A 17,601-nucleotide genomic window follows, 5' to 3' on the forward strand; every position below is an offset into this window, starting at 1 on the left:
CGGGTAGTGCTGTCCCGGGTAGGGGTGTCCTGGGTAGTGGTGTCCTGGGTAGTGGTGTCCTGGCTCGGATGTGACGGGGGCCTGTGGCTGCCCCCCTCATCGCTGGGTGGTCGCTCCCGCACGTGACGGGGGTGTCGTCTCCCTGTTGCTCCAGGTCTCTCCGTCTCCCGTGGTGTGCGAGGGGCATCCTGCGGGCGTCGCATGCTGGAGGGTCCGGGTCTCTCCGTCTCCCGTGGTCTCCGAGGGGCATCCTGCGGGCGTCGCATGCTGGAGGGTCCGGGTCTCTCCGTCTCCCGTGGTGTGCGAGGGGCATCCTGCGGGCGTCGTATGCTGGAGGTTGCGGGTCTCTCCGTCTCCTGTGGTCTCCGAGGGGCATCCTGCGGGCGGTGCGCATCTGCGGGGATGGGTGCCTGGACGTTTGGTCCTGCGATACACAATGAAGCATGCATGGTTAGACATCAGGCAGTGATCAGGTGATACGGGGGAGGGGGATATAGGGGAGGGGGGATATGGGGACGGGCTGTTGGTGGCTCACTTGCTCGTGGGGCCCCGGCCTCTGCATCAGCAACCTCCCGGTCCTCAGGTCCGCCAGCCAGTTCCAGGGCCCTTTCCTCGTGTACGGTCAGTGGCCTCTCATCAGCGGGCCCTCCTCCAGTCCTCACATGCTCCCTATTGTTGTGTGCGCGCTTCTCCTGTGGGGGAGGGGGCGGTGGTGGCAGGGGTAAAAGGCAACAGTGTTAGGCAGGTATATGAATGCACGCCATCGGTTGCGCGTGCATTGCAGAGGTTAAGGTTAGGGCTGGATTCACTTGGGGATATGGGGGATATGGGGGAGGGTGGATATGGGGGATATGGGGGAGGGGGGGTATGGGGGATATGGGGGAGGGGGGATATGGGGGAGGGGGGATATGGGGGATATGGGGGAGGGGGGATATGGGGGAGGGGGGATATGGGGGAGGGGGGGATATGGGGGAGGGGGGATATGGGGGAGGGGGGGATATGGGGAGGGGGGATATGGGGAGGGGGGATATGGGGGAGGGGGGATATGGGGGAGGGGGGATATGGGGGATATGGGGGAGGGGGGATATGGGGGAGGGGGGATATGGGGGAGGGGGGATATGGGGGAGGGGGGTATGGGGGAGGGGGGATATGGGGGAGGGGGGATATGGGGGAGGGGGGATATGGGGGAGGGGGAGATATGGGGGATATGGGGGATATGGGGAGGGGGGATATGGGGAGGGCGGGATATGGGGGAGGCTCACCCTGCCTTCTCTGACGAGGTCGTTCACCTTCTTGTGGCACTGGGTGCCTGTCCGTGGTGTTAGGGCCACAGCGGTGACGGCCTCTGCCACTTCCCTCCTCAGACGCCGGCTGTGGCGTGGGGCAACTCTGCGGCCGTGCCCGGGATACAGGGCGTCCCTCCTCTGCTCCACCGCGTCCAGGAGCGCCTCCACATCGCGTGACTCGAACCTCGTGGCTGAGCGACGGCTAGCCATCCAGTCGGGTGTTGCGGTCGGGTGTTCCGGTCGGGTGGGGGGGAGCTGCGCGGCCTTATGAGCCGTCACGCCGTGCAGCACGTATGACGCTGCACGGCGTGAACCATTGCGCAAGCCCGGATCCCGTCACGTCGCTGCTAGCCCATTTCGAGCCGGAGACTATCGGCCCATTTTTATGACGTGACGCAAGTGGGATTTGCGCCGTTTTTTGCGCCGATCGGCGGACTTTCCGCCGATAACGGAGAATTTCGCCCCTGGTCTTTGAACAAACAGCCGTCACTAATTTTTACAAAGATTAGGCAATACTATTTTTGCATTGAAGCCAAACGGTTCCAATTGCAGAATGTGAGTTCTGAAACCATAAAGGACATGATAGATAGATAGATAGATAGAAAGAATAGACATGTTGACTCTTCACCAGCTTATTCATATATTAATAATTGGGGGGTTTATTATCCGAAATATAAAAGTTGTATTGGTAATAATTGTGCTGTGAAATGGTGTAAACAGTCAGAGAAATAAATGCACAGCAAATACAAACATGTTTCTGACAGTCTAACATCTGTTATATTACTAAATTGCAATATTAATATTACTCATTTGTCTTGTCGAGTTGTCTTGAATACTGATGAGAAATAGTCAAAGTCTTCCAGATGATGACAACATGTTTATTGAGTAATATATAATAAACTAGCGAGTTCTTTCACTTCAATACTAAACTAGTGAAACAAGTAAGTAAATTTATATTAAATTAACAATTATAATTATAATACACTGCACTCTGATCTAATCACGTCTTCACTCAAGCTGCTCTATACCCACACTAACTCACACACACAAAGAACGAGCGGGAAACTCCTTTTGATAGGTCCTGTTAGTGTTGCCATCTGGTGATCATTTGTCTGTACTTACTTTACATGAACTGAACATGTATTAACACATAATGAGTCCACTACAACATCCTGTCCCAATTCCTTACAGATATTGAACTCTAAGGCGGGGATATTAGGCGCAGAAACTGCCCGAGTGGTGCTGCCGCTAAGCCGGGAGGCCAACACCGGAGATAGCGGCAGCATCTGCAGATACTCGAGGCGGCAGCCCATGTGCTGGTCCCTGCCCACAACCTGAGGACTCGATCATCCATCAGGCCAGGGAGGGAGCCAGAGGGCGAGTCCCGCCACGGCCCAGCGTGTACAGGCGTCGCTGGTTACGCGAACAGATGATGGACAGCACGTACTTCAGGAGGCTTCACCTCAACAAGGAGATGGTGCGACACCTGTGCCATGTCCTCATGGACTTGGCATCACATGGAGGAGGAGGGAACATGCTCCCGGTGGCCGTCAAGGTCACGGCAGTCCTGAACCATTTTACCTCGGAGTCATTCCAGGGCTCGAGCGGGGACCTGTGTGGTGTCTCGCAAGCCAGCCATAGCTGCATCTGACAGGTCACGGATGCCCTGTTTGCCCGGGCGGAAAACCACATTATCTTTGACATGGACCAAGCCCAACAAGATGCCCGGGCAGCAGGTTTCTCTATCATCGTCGGGATGCCCCAGGTCCAGGGGGTAATAGATGGCACGCATGTTGCCCCGTGCTCACCGGGCCATCTGGGGGTGCCCTATGTTAACAGAAAGGGGCTCCACTCCCTGAACATACAGCTCGTGTGCGATCAGCACATGAAGATTATTCACGTGTGTGCACGCTTCCCGCGAATGTGCATGACAGCTTCATCATGGGGCAGTCGTCCATCCCCGGCCTCTTCGAGAAGCACCCCAGGATTGGTGGCTGGCTCTTGGGGATAAGGGATACCAGCTGAGGACCTGGCTGATGACACCAGTACGGAGGCCGGTGACTGAAACAGAGACCTGATACAACGAGGCCGATGTGGCCACCATGACTATGATTAATCCCAGGAAAATTGCGCTCAACCTCAATTTGGCTGGACGCAGGCAGTAGAATTAATTTATTTGAATTCGCAGATAGAGAGGAGAAAAAAAGGTTTGAACGGGTCGTGGAGAACTGTGATGCGCATTGCAAAGCGCAAGTCAATTAGACATAGGACGCGCAAGTGAATGAGACATATGAAGCTGAATGGAGAATCGGTCGATTAATTTATTACGGATTTATGGCTCAGTGCGCAGTCCTGTAATATTTCCTTCGTTGTGGATTCAATGTTGCGGGTTCAAATAGTGTTTGGCATTTATGATGAGGCCTGTTAATGGGCATAAGTGAATTTAACTATTATGTGTATGGCCTACCACACTTTGTTGTGGAAACAGATCATCATCCGCTGATCATCATATCATAAAAAAAGATCTCAGTGACGTGTTGCCGAGACTTCAGCGGATGATGGTAAAGCTAAGAAGCGATGACTTCACGTTAGTCTAGACCCCGGGCGAAGAACTAATTGTTGCAGATGCATTATCAAGGGCCACAAGCTACAATGATGAGAAAGCACCAGAAATAGTCCTCAATGTGGAAGCAGGTGCTGCATTTGTCATGGACATGCTACCTGTGTCTGACGCAAAGCTAACGCTGATCAGAGATGAAACTGAAAAGACACAATTCTTCAACAGGTAATCAAAAACCTCAGTGAAGGATGGCCTAATGGCAGTTGTAGAAATTTTCAAAGCATCAAGGATGATTTAACTGTGATAAATGGATTCCTGTTAAAAGGAGACAGAATTGAAATTCCTTCGTGCCTGAGACAAAGTATTCTGGAAAAGAAACATGAAGGGCATCAAGGGATAGAGAAGTGTCGCAGACATGCCAGGCAGTCAGTGTACTGGCCGGACATCAATAGAGATGTTGACAACTACGTTAAAGAGTGTAGTGTCTGACAAACAGATCAATCATCTCAGTGTAAAGAAATCTTTGTAGCAAGTGAGATCGTGCGATGTATGGGGGCGGCCATTTTGTCCATCCCCGACGCCATCTTGGACGGCAACAACGGACCCCACTCCACTACTACAACCACGTCTCGCTTCAATTACGCTCGATCAAGCTCTTGACTGTATTACATCTAGTTAAGCTCTGGAAACAGAACAAACCTACTGAATAAAGTATTTGTGTTAACTGGAAGTCTACAATCTTTATTCAGACTTAGGGAATAATATATGGGGGAAGGTTTGAGTGGGGATGAGAGGGTGGAGGGTGTGAGTGGTGTGGGATGGGGAGGGTGTGAGTGGTGTGGGATGGGGAGGGTGTGAGTGGGGATCGGAAGGGGGAGGGTGTGAGTGGGGCTCGGAAGGGAGAGGGTGTGGGTGGGGCTCGGAGGGGGGAGGGTGTGGGTGGGGCTGGGAGGGGGGAGGGTGTGTGAGTGGGCCTGGGAGTGGGGGAGCTTGGTCCATGTCAAAGATAATGTGGTTTTCCGCCCGGGCAAACAGGGCATCCGTGACCTGTCGGATGCAGCTGTGGGCTGGCTTGCGAGACACCACACAGGTCCCCGCTCGAGCCCTGGAATGACTCCGAGGTAAAATGGTTCAGGACTGCCGTGACCTTGACGGCCACCGGGAGCATGTTCCCTCCTCCTCCATGTGATGCCAAGTCCATGAGGACATGGCACAGGTGTCGCACCATCTCCTTGTTGAGGTGAAGCCTCCTGCAGTACGTGCTGTCCATCTTCTGTTTGCGTAACCAGCGACGCCTGTACACGCTGTGCCGTGGCGGGACTCGCCCTCTGGCTCCCTCCCTGGCCTGATGGATGATCGAGTCCTCAGGTTGTGGGCAGGGTCCAGCACATGGGCTGCCGCCTCGAGTATCTGCAGATGCTGCTGCTGCCGCTATTTCCGGTGTCTGGCCTCCCGGCTTAGCAGCAGCACCACTAGGGCAAGTTCTGCGCCTAATATCCCCGCCTTAGCGTTCAATATCTGTAAGGAATTGGGACAGGATGTTGTAGTGGACTCATTACATGTTAATACATGTTCAGTTCATGTAAAGTAAGTACAGACAAATGATCACCAGATGGCAACACTAACAGGACCTATCAAAAGGTGTTTCCCGCTCTTTCTTTGTGTATGTGAGTTAGTGTGGGTATAGAGCAGCATGAGTGAAGACGTGATTAGATCAGAGCGCAGTGTATTATAATTATAATTGTTAATTTAATATAAACTTACTTACTTGTTTTACTAGTTTAGTATTGAAGTGAAAGAACTCGCTAGTTTATTATATATTACTCAATAAACATTTTGTCATCATCTGGAAGACTTTGACTATTTCTCATCAGTATTCAAGACAACTCGACAAGACAAATGAGGAATATTTATATTGCAATTTAGTAATATAACAGATGTTAGAGTGACAAACAGCGGTGGCTCCCACCCCGGGACCCTCCATTCCCACATTGATCACCCCCCCCATATCCGGAATGCCCTGCCCATGCACAACTGGCTGCAGCGGGAACGCCAAACCCCATATCCCAGATACCCGCTCGTAATGTCACCTGGACCGGGTGATGGTCCCCTCCCCGTTGCACTCATCTGGCCGTGGAACTTTCACCGAGCTGTGTCCATCCCCAGGCTCATGGTTTTCAATAGGAGTACTAATCGGCGCCAGCTTGCTGGGGAGGCCGTTGAATGACAGGAGGCTGTTGGATATGGGGTGGCTCCTGTTAATTGTATAGAAATGGAGCTTAAGTGGTGATAATTGGTTTCTCACCACGTTTCAGCAAGATCCTGATTTTGACCATGGGAGCGGGCTTAATGCATCACAAACTGTTTGGCGCCTGCCGTGGTTCTCGTTTTCGGCCTCTCCCGCGATTCACCAGCCTCGTTTCACTTGAGGGAGAACAAACGAGGCCGGAAAATCGTCCGTCAGTGTCTCTGATGGCAGATGGGGGATATCTGCCTGATACTTCAGATTTGAGAATCAATGTCAGAAACATGTTTGTATTTGCTGTGCATTTATTTCTCTGACTGTTTCCACCATTTCACAGCACAATTATTACCAATGCAACTTTTATATTTCAGATAATAAACCCCCCAATTATTAATATATGAATAAGCTGGTGAAGAGTCAACATGTCTATTCTTTCTATCTATCTGTCTATCATGTCCTTTATGGTTTCAGAACTCACATTCTGCAATTGGAACCGTTTGCCTTCAATGCAAAAGTAGTATTGAATAATCTTTGTAAAAATTAGTGACGGCTGTTTGTTCAAAGACCAGGAACTAATTCCGCTCCCTCTGAAAGCTGATTGATTCACAGGGGGGGGTTTAGTTGTTTTATATAAAGGGCTGTCAGTAAGGAACAAACTCTGTGGCTCCAGGTCTGTTGTCAATGTTTACTGTCGCCTCCTCTTTCTGAAATGGAATTAGCAACAATTGAACAGGCAGCTTTCATTTATTACCATTTTCTTGCAATTTTTGGAGTTCCCGGTAAGAAGCTGAAGCCGGTGGTTTTTGTTTTTTCAGTCAGTCAGTCAGAGTGGGGGTGGGAGGGTGCGAGTGGTGGTGGGAGGAGGGTGTGAGTGGGGCCGGGAGGGGGAGGGTGTGAGTGGGGCTGAGAGGGGGAAGGTGTGAGTGGGGCTGAGAGGGGGGAGGGTGCGACTGGTGCGGGATGGGGAGGGTGTGAGTGGGGCTGAGAGGGGAGGGTGTGAGTGGGGCCGGGAGGGGAGGGTGTGAGTGGTGTGGGAGGGGAGGGTGTGAGTGGGGCTGAGAGGGGGAGGGTGTGAATGGGGCTGAGAGGGGGAGGGTGTGAGTGGGGCTAAGAGGGGGGAGGGTGTGAGTGGGGCTGAGAGGGGGAGGGGGTGAGTGGGGCTGGGAGGGGGGAGGGTGTGAGTGGGGCTCAGAGGGGGGAGGGTGTGAGTGGGGCTGAGAGGGGGGAGGGTGTGAGTGGGGCTGAGAGGGGGGAGGGTGTGAGTGGGGCTGAGAGGGGGAGGGGGTGACTGGTGTGGGAGGGGTGTAGTGAGCTGTACATCTGTACATACATCTGCACATACACCAGGGACTACAGACAGATGTAACAGCCACAGCATCACTAGAGGGCATCAGAGGCGGGTATAAAGGGTCCAGCCCAAGGTAGGATCCGCCTCTTTCAGAAGCACAGGGCTAGTGAGCAGCAGCAGACAGAGACAGCTCAGCATAGGCAGCTTACCTTAGCTTCACTGGTCACACCTCTTGACTGTATTACATCTAGTTAAGCTCTGGAAACAGAACAAACCTACTGAATAAAGTATTTGTGTCAACTGGAAGTCTACAATCTTAATTCAGACTTAGGGAATAATATATGGGGGAGGGTTTGAGTGGTGTGGGAGGAGGAGGGTGTGAGTGGCGCTCGGAGGGGGAGGGTGTGAGTGGGGCTAGGAGGGGGAGGGTGTGACTGGAGTGGGAGGGGGAGGGTGTGAGTGGGGCTGGGAGGGGGGAGGGTGTGAGTGGTGTGGGAGGGGGAGGGTGTGAATGGGGCTGGGATTGGGGAGTGTGTATGTGGGGCTAGGAGGGGGAGGGTGTGACTGGTGTGGGAGGGGGTGAGTGGGGTTTGGAGGGGGAGGGTGTGAGTGGTGTTGGATGGGGAGGGTGTGAGTGGGGTTGGGAGGGGGGAGGGTGTGAGTGGGGCTGGGAGGGGGAGGGTGTGAGTGGAGCTGGGAGTGTGGGTGGGTTGTCATCTGCTCTGTTCGCATCCAGAACACCATTCTGCTTTGAGAGAGCATTTGCTTCTTTCTAACCTGTGCAGCATTGTCACAACCACATCAGAGATGGTGAGCCTGTCTGGGCAGGAAAAGCTGAATAAGTAACTGAGGGAGAAAGGAATAGAAGGACATGTTAATATGGTCAGATGGAGTTGGGTAGTGAAAGGTGCTTGTGCAGAATAAGCAATGACAGACATACGCCTGTTGAACCAAGTGGCCTGATTCTGGACTGCCATTTCCAAGAAGTAAAGTGGAACTAATTGTGGAATTTACTCTTCTCTTTGTAGCTAATTTCCTGACAATTGTGGTCCTGTCCCGAGGAGGCTGTGGTCTATCCAAAGGGATCACTCTGTACCTGGCGGGTATGACAACAATGGATCTGCTGGTCATTATTTTCAATGTGATAATCTATTACATACTTTGGTATTATTTCCCAGACTCACCTCTACACTACACGCCCATTGCAAGTGTCAACGAGGTTATCAACTATATGGTTGTTGACTGCTCTGTTTGGCTGACGGTGGCTTTCACTGTCGATCGCTTTGTCCTCATTTGTTGTCAAGAACTGAGAGAGAAGTATTGCAGGGAGAAAACTGCAGCTGTGGTTATAGTGACCGTGTGTGTTGTGTTCTGCTTCAAAAACATCCCCCTGTATTTTGCTTTTGAACCTATCTCTATAATTAACAGTGTGGAGTGGGGAGCTCATTTCAAACCAACTTACTTCACTTTGCCAGGATGGGTCACTTACGACTGGCTTAGGACAGTTTTCAACCCCTTGTTGCCGTACTTTCTGATTATATTTCTCAACGCTCTGACTGTTAGACACATTGTGATGGCTAATCGAACCCGCAGAGCACTGCAAGGTCAACGCAACAGCAAGAACAGCGATGATCCAGAGATGCAGAGCCGAAGGAAATCCATCATTTTACTCTTCTCCATTTCTGGTACTTTCATCGTGCTGTGGATGCCTTATGTTGTATTTTTCCTCATTTCCAGAATTACAGACAAGCTTTATGACCCAGATCAACACATGGATCCCTTACATATCGCAGGCTACACCGGAGATATGTTCCAACTGCTGAGCTCCTGTACAAACACGTGTATTTATGCGCTGGCCCAGACTAAATTCAGGGAGAAGTTGAGAAATGCAATAATGTATCCATTTACTGTGATTATTAAATATGTCAAATATGGCAACTCATCATTTGTTGAGCTCTACTGAATTGTGCCTTCAATTCTTTCCTTGAAAATAGATCCTTATTTTAATTATTAGATATGTCAGACAGTCAAAACAATTTGAAACAAAGCAGCAAAAGATTCATAACAATTGAATGAATTTATCTTAAATTCTATCCTCTGAGTTTGATACTTGCAATAAGTGGCAGCCTGGGCTCTCAGTGGTATTCTCACCTGCGAACGGGAAGGTCATGTGTTCAAGCATATAATCGAGGCTGACAGTGGTCACTTCAGATCAGGGGCGAAATTCTCCGGTATCGGCGCAATGTCCGCCGACTGGCGCCCAAAATGGCGCAAATCAGTCGGTCATCGCACCGCCCCAAAGGTGCGGAATGCTCTGCATCTTGGGGGGCCGAGCCCCAACCTTAAGGGGCTAGGCCCGCGCCGGACTAATTTCCACTCCGCCAGCTGGCGGAAAAGGCCTTTGGTGACCCGCCAGTTGCGCGGATATGACATCTCCGGGCGGCGCATGCGCGGGAGTGTTAGCAGCCGCTGATGGCATTCCCACGCATGGGCAGTGGAGGGAGTCTCTTCCGCCACCGCCATGGTGGAGACCGTGGCGAAGGCGGAAGGAAAAGAGCTCCCCCACGGCACAGGCCCGCCCGCAGATCGGTGGGCCCCGATCGCGGGCCAGGCCACCGTGGGGGCACCCCCCGGGGCCAGATCACCCCGCGCCCCCCCCCCCAGGACCCCGGAGCCCGCCTGCGCCGCCTTGTCCCGCCAGTACGGTAGGTGGTTTAATCTACGCCGGCGGGACAAGCATTTTAGCAGCGGGACTTTGGCCCATTCGGGCCGGAGAATCGCGGGGGTGGGGAGGGGGGAGCGCCAACTGGCGTGCCGCGATACCCACCCCCGCCAAATATCCGGTGCCGCAGAATTCGGCAACCGGCGGGGGCGGGATTCACGCCAGCCTCTGGCGATTCTCCGACCCGGTGGGGGGTCGGAGAATCTCGCCCCAGCTCCTAAAGCAAAGCCTGACTGCCCCCCAGGGTGTATGTAAAAGATCTCATGCTACCACTGTGAACAAAGCAATACATTGATCCATGTTCTGCTGCTCAATATTTGTCCTTAATCAGCACCACCAAGATCTATTTGTTTGTTAATTTATCTGCTATTTGTTTGAGAAATCCTGCTATGTACGAACGTTTCCTGCATAACAACAATGACCACACTTCAGAAAACTTCATAGGTTGTGAAGTGCTGAGCACAGCACGGTGGCACAGTGATTAGCACTACAGCCTCACAGCACCGGGGACCCAGGTCCGATTCCGGCCTTGGCTGACTGTGTGGTGTTTACACTTTCTCCCTGTGTCTGCGTGGGTTCCTCTGGGTGCTCCGGTTTCCTCCCACACTTCAAAAGATGTGCAGGTTATGTGGGGTCATGGAGATTGGGCGGGGGAGTGGGCGTAGATAGGGTGCTCTTTCATAAAATACACATCATGGTGACCTATAACTAATGTGGGAATGTGTCCAGCCTGTGAAACATCTGCTTGAGGAATATGGGAGCATTGTTCGCTACAAGTTTGAAGAGAGATCTCACAAAAGGGTGAAGATAAGTGAGTTTCATCGTTGCTATTTGTTGGGATGAATGACAAAAGGAAAGATCTCCTCAGGAGGTAATGTGGTTTTACGATACTGTCACATCTGAGTTGTTCCAATGTGCTCACGTCCCACCTTCCAACTCCACTGAGAGTAATTCCCATTTCTCCCACATTTGAAGGTGAGGAGAACTGGATAAAATATTCATGGTGCGATTTGAAAAGAGTTCAACAGTTTGATCACTTGTTCCTTTACTCTAATGATTTGGTGATTGTAGTTTAATACCTTATTGGCTTTGTTGATTGCTGCATTGTTCAGTGATATTTGGCGTTGAGTCCACGAAGACTCCTCGGCCTCCAGATTTTAAAACAAATTGAATTCAGATTTCACTATCTGCCATGGTGGTATTCCAATACCGGACCCCCATCACAGGAAATACGCCTGGCCTGAGCCTCTCCAGCCCAGCACTATCCCGTTGTCCCTCATCACCGATGAAGGACCCCCATCGGCATCCTGGAGGCAATTAAAGGGAGGGGAGGGTAACCACCCCCTTGGCACTGGTCAGACTGCAAGGTGCCAGGTTGGTACTGCCAAGGAACAGGGCCTGAAGGAGAAATCCGGGAGTGAGGGGGTGGCGGTGCTGAAGCAGGTGACTCAGGGGAGGGGGGGGTGCAAGGAGAGGAAATAGGAGGCTGAAGCGGGGTGTGGGGGGTTGAAGAAGGTGACTGTGGTGTGCGGGACTTTATCAGCGATCCAGGGGAGTTGAGCAGCATTCTGAGGTTGAGGTGCCCTTTCAAACTGGTGCGCCTATCTCTGAGAAGCGTGGCCTGTCAGGGAGATTAGGCCCTGCCCCTCTCAGGTCTAGTGAGAACCCCAGTGTGCCATTGAATGGCACTAAAAACCCGATTGAGGGTAATAAATTCCAAAGTGTCATTGGAAACCAGGTCGGGGTCTCTCCTAGTGCCAGCAGGAATCAGTCTGGTCATCTGAGGGATCGGGAGAATCGCACTCGTAATGTGGATTTGTTGTCAGATGGTGCATGATTAGTATGTCCATGGATTAAAAATAGTGATGGGTTAACATGGTTACTCCCCTGTTCATTCTCATATTCAACCCTATTGCGTCTCTCAGTGCTCCTCTCCTGTACAATATTGGAAGAATTACTTTGGAGTTATGTTTTGTCTCTGGGTTCTGCACCTTCTGATTTCTTATTGTAACCCCATAATCTATTGTGATGTTCTTTGATGGGCTGATGTGAACAAAGAACATTAGACTTTGTTTTATAAACAAAGCTATTTATTATTAACACTACATTAATGAATAACTAAAATGTCGAAGATGAATACAGTTGGAAATAAACATCAATCACTAACTTACACAAAGATACAACAGAGCTACGTTGAACTGCGACTGCTATCGACTCCGGACAAACACCTTCTGATAGAGCACATGGTGCATCCCGGGTCCTGGGACTCCGTACTCGCTCCACCTGCTGGTTGGAAGATAGAACTACAACAATAAAACATACAATTTCTAATACACATGCAGATCATAGAGTTTACAGGGATGATGAACTACTCATATTATAGACGGACGATAGTCCACCTATCATCACACCTCTTAGTCCTACCTCTGTACTCAATCCTGAGGTCATCTTCAGGGAGATTAATGGGAAAACTGAGATGAGGAAAACTTAGTTTGCAAAGTTTGTCAGAAGCAGTGAAAGCTTTTCAAATTGATTTTCCTCATCTCCCTTTTCATTTTTCCATTGAGCCATTCGAGAATGTTTCTGCGAGCATTCCTTCAGCGACCCATGTCCCGCATGAATAGATGTTCGTCAAATCTGACAAACTGATTCTTTGAGTTATGTCACCAGTTCCAGTTTATGTTAATAAACCTGACTCTGATATCCCCCTCAAGGTGTATACTGGACGCATGAATCAATTGTTATGCCACACACACATTTATCACACTACAGACACTCCCCATGAGCATATCAGTTATCTTCACTACCTGAGCACTAAGAACCAATTCAAAGCAGAGGTGCCACAATAACAATAGTGTTTGTACAGGGGGTCTAACATGATAAGGCATCCTGAGAAACTTCCCAAGAGCTTTATCAACCAAAATTTTGTACCAAGCAACTTGCGGAAAGGTGGGGGGAGGGGGGGGTGAATTTGGACAAAGAAGGTTTTAAAGATGATATATAAGGAGGAAAGAGAGGTGAAGAAATGGAAAAGTTCATCAGGAGAATTTGGGAATCACAGACTCAGCAGCCAAAGATGGGTTGATCAAAACTGGGGAGAAACAAAAGTTCAGAATGGAATATTGGATATTTCATAGAGGGCAGTAGGGCTGGATGAGATTCCAGAGATAGGGAGCAGCCAGACCTTGCAGGAATTTGGAACAAGGATAACAATTTTTTACTGAAGCGTTGCTCAACCAGGAGTCCATAGAATTCCTACAGAGTACAAGGAGGCCATTCAGCCCAACGGGCCTGCACTGACCCTCTGAAAGAGCATCCCACACAGGCCGACTCCCCCATCCCAGCCCCTCAAACCCATCCGACTCGCACATCTTTGGATACTAAGGGGCAAGGTTAGCATGGCCAATACACTTAACCTGCACATCTCTGGACTGTGGGAGGAAACCAGAGCACCAAGAGGAAACCCATGCAGCCATGGGGAAAAAGTGTACACTCCGCACAGACAGTCACCCAGTATCGGAATTGAATCTGTGTCCCTGGTGCTGTGAGGCAGTAGTGCTAACCACTAAGGTTAGGGAACACAGTTCACTAATGAAGTTACTGCAGTAAGGAGGGATGATATCTTGGAAAGGTCTTTGAATGAGGCTCTGTGGATAGAGCTTAGGAATAAAAAGCGGGCCGTCACACTGCTGGGAGTGAATTAAAGGTCAGGCATTTTCAAAGTGAGGGTCACGACCCGCGGGTGCATCACGGGCCAGTGTAGGGAAGGTCACGGAGCCATCCATCCCGGTGTTCTCGATCGCGGGAATTCATGCGCAACAGCAGCTGGCTTGTCACAATGCCAACTGCGAGCGGCTTTAAAAATGGCAGCCGAGACCAGCTATAAAAATGCAGGGTCACTGCGCATCCGTGCCCGCTCATCAGTGCGCATGCGGCCCGGGAGTGTTGGGACCTGAACCCGGGGGCAAAGTGCGACAGCAGCATGCGACGGCTGACTGCGTGTTGATCACCGATGATGAACAAGCCTAAGACCTCGATCTGTTTTGCACCCTGAACATTACTCAAGTGATCTGGAGAGAGTATATATTCCTCATGGTTTAATCATGGACAGAACTGAATGTTTGGCAAGGGATATAATGAAAGCCATGGGAAATCATCACATCATCGTCCTCTGAGTACTGAAAGGTGGCAAAAAGTATTTTGCTGATCGTTTGGACTACATTGAAGCATTGAATCGAAACAGTGACCAGTCAATTCCAATGATGGTGGACTTCATCCAGTTGAAGAGTTGCTGTAGTGATCAGTCAACAAGGGAGCTACTCAGGGTTTACGAACCGAGGTCCAGAATCCACGCTTTCCTCCTCGAGTAATTGTCCTCTCTGGCTGATTTGTTTGCTGATGAAACTTGGATGTTAACTATGTCTTATCTCTCCTCCTGTGAACCTGATTGGAGTGAGATTGTGAGGACCAAGCAGGCTCATCACTCACATTAAAGGTAAGAGAAAATGGTGTGTCGCGAAGGTCGGCCGGCATGGGTCGCAAAGGTCGGCCGGCGTCGATCCTGAAGGTTGGCTGGTTGGTAAAAATGGGTACCTGGAAAAAAAGTTTGAAAAACACAGTTATAGACCACCAGATAATTAGCGGGCAATAGAGGAGTGGATATCTAGACACTTCAGTGAGGGGTGTAAAAATAATAATAGAGTAATTACATTCGGGGATTTCAATCTTCGCAACATTAATTGGGATAGCCACATTGTAAAGAGTTGAGATTTCTTGGAATGTATTCAAGAGAGTTTTTTAAATCAACATGTCAAAGGTCTAACAAGGGATGGTGCATTGCTGGACCGAGTTCTGGGGAATGAAGCCAGGCAAGTGTTTGAAATAGTGGGGGAAGCATTTTACTGATAGCGACCACAACACTACGCATTTTTCATGGAAAAGGAAAAACATGGGCCGGGATTCTCCGGTCCCGCGCCGGGTCGGAGAATCGGGGCCGAGGCGTGAGGATCGTGCCACGCCGCTCCGACGCCGGGCCACCGATTCTCTGGCAACCGGAAAATTGGTGGCAACTGTGTCCGCGGAGTCGCCGCTGCGCCGGTCGGGAGCCGCTGAAATCTCTCCCTCCCCCGGCGATTCTCCGTGCCTCGACGGGCCGAGTTCGGCCGAGTCCTGCCAGCGTGGGTTACGCATGGTCCTACCCGGCGGGACCTCAGAGTTCTGGTTGCGGGGGCCGTCCTGGTGGTGGGGCGGGGGCATCCGACTCTGTGGGGGGGCCTCCACGGTGGCCAGGCCCACGATCAGGGCCTACCAACCGGCGGGCAGGCTAATTCCATGGGGGGCCTATGTTCCTCCGCGCCAGGTCCCTGTAGGGCTCCGCCATATTGCCCGGGGGCTGGCACGGAGACGGCAACCCCCGTGCATGCGCAGACCCGCGCCGGCTTTCAGACACTGGAGCACCGGACACCACTCCGGTGCCATACTAGCCCCCTAGGAAGGGGTGAATGCTGGGCCTGGAGGCCCTTTGATGCCGGAGTCGCTCGCGCCGCTTTTGACTCCACGTCAGAACCTGGCCGCGGGATCGGAGAATCCCGGCAATGGTCTGCAAAAGGGGTTGTGGATTGGGGAATACTGATTTTATTAAAATAAGGCATTATCTGGCCAAAGTGGGTTCAGGACAGTTACTTCTGGGTAAATCTACAGCAGAACAATAGGGCTGGGCGGGCCAGGTGGGGGCATTAAAAATGGTACTGGGGAGAGTACAGGTTCAAAATGTCCCTTTTAGGGTGAAATGTAGAAGCAATAAGTCCAGAGAACCCAAGATTTCTAGGAAAAGTCAGGACTGGATTGGAGGGAAAAGAAAGGCTTTTAACCAGTCCAAAGGAAACAAATCTGCAGAGACTCTCGTGGAGTTTAGAAAGCACAGGAGGAACTCAAAAAATCAATTAAGAGAGCAAAGAGGGGACAGGAAAAAGCACTGGCGGGTAGGATTCGGGAAAATTCCAAGATATTCCATAAATATATCAAGGGGAAAAAGATAACCAGGGAAAAAGTAGGACTCATCAGGGACCAAGGAGGTAATCTGTGCGTGGAGCTGGATGACATTGGTAGGGTGTTAAACATGTACTTTACATCTGTCTTCACTTTGGAGGAGGAGGATGTGGGTGCAGAATTCAGACAGAGGGACTGTGAGGTTCTTGAGCAGTTTGACATAGGGAGTGAGGAGGTACTGGAGATCCTGGCAGGCTGAAAAGTCGACAAATCTCCAGGTCCAGATAAGTTGTGTCTCAGGCTGTTGTGGGAGGCAAGGGAGGAAATTATGGGAGCTCTGACGCAAATATTTAATTCCTCTCTGGCCACAGGGGAGGTACCAGAGGACCGGAGAACAGCTAATGTGGTATCACCTTTCAAGAAGAGTAGTAGAGATAAGCCAGGGAATTACAGACCAGTGAGTCTCACATAGATGGGTGGGAAACTATTGGAGAAAATTCTGAAGGACAGAATCAATCTTCACTTGGAGAGGCAAGGTTTGATCAGGGAGGTCGTGCAGGCTTGTCAGAGGAAGGTCATGTCTCACAAATTTGATTTAACTTTTTGAGGAGGTGACGAAGTGTGTGGATGAGGGTAGTGCAGTAGATGTAGTCTCTATAGGTTTCAGCAAAGCCTTTGACATGGTCCCATATTGGTGACTGATAATATAGGTAAAAGCACATGGGATCCAGGGTACTTGGCAAGTTGGATCCAAAATCGACTTAGTGGTTGGGGAGAGAGTGTGGTGATAGAAGGTTGTTTATGTGACTGGAAGCCAGTGTCCCGTGGAGTACCACAGGGATCAGCGCTGGGTCCCTTATTGTTTGTGATATGTATAAACGATATAGAAGAAAATGTGGGGGGTGGGGATGGTGAGAAGTAAGTTTTCAGGTGACATGAAGATTAACCAGGTGGTTGACCGTGAAGAAGAAGATTTAAGGTTACAGGAGTATATAGATGGATTGGTCAGATGGGCAGATCATTGGCAGATGGAATTTAACCCTGAAAAGTGTAAGGTACACTTTGGGAGGAGTAACAAGACAAGGGAGTACTCAGTGAATGGCAGAAGACTAGAAAGCTCAGAGGAACAGAGGGATTTTGGGATGCTGGTGCACAGATCCCTGAAGGCGGCAGGATAGCTTAATAGGGTAGTTAAGAAGTCATATGGGATACTTGTCTTTATCAGTCACGGCATAGATTAGAGGAGCAGGGAGGTCATGTTGATAGTTGTGCAGGACTTTGGTTAGGCCACAGCTGGAGTACTGTGTTCAGTTCTGGGCACCACACTATAGGAAGGATATGATTGCAGTCAAGAGGGTACAGGGGAGATTCACCGGGATGTTGTCTGGAATGGTATGTTCTAGTTACGAAGAGAGGCTGGATAAGCTCGGGTTGTTTTCTTTGGAGCAGAGAAGGCTGAGAGCGGACCTGATTGAGGTGTATAAGATTATGAGGGTCATGGACAGGGTGGAT

The 17,601-nt window shown here is 50.6% G+C and overlaps 1 protein-coding gene across 1 annotated transcript; it reads left to right on the top strand.

The window, feature by feature from the left end:
* The first annotated feature begins 6,774 nt into the window (after positions 1–6,774).
* On the top strand, positions 6,775–9,347 carry LOC140414843 (probable G-protein coupled receptor 139). Its single transcript, XM_072501048.1, has 2 exons — positions 6,775–6,870; positions 8,408–9,347. The coding sequence occupies exons 1-2, from the start codon at positions 6,801–6,803 to the stop codon at positions 9,340–9,342; spliced, it is 1,005 nt and encodes a 334-aa protein (XP_072357149.1). The 5' UTR covers positions 6,775–6,800; the 3' UTR covers positions 9,343–9,347.
* The last annotated feature ends 8,254 nt before the right edge of the window (positions 9,348–17,601 follow it).

This window comes from Scyliorhinus torazame, chromosome 1, assembly GCF_047496885.1.
Source record: "Scyliorhinus torazame isolate Kashiwa2021f chromosome 1, sScyTor2.1, whole genome shotgun sequence".
Taxonomy (NCBI): domain Eukaryota; kingdom Metazoa; phylum Chordata; class Chondrichthyes; order Carcharhiniformes; family Scyliorhinidae; genus Scyliorhinus; species Scyliorhinus torazame.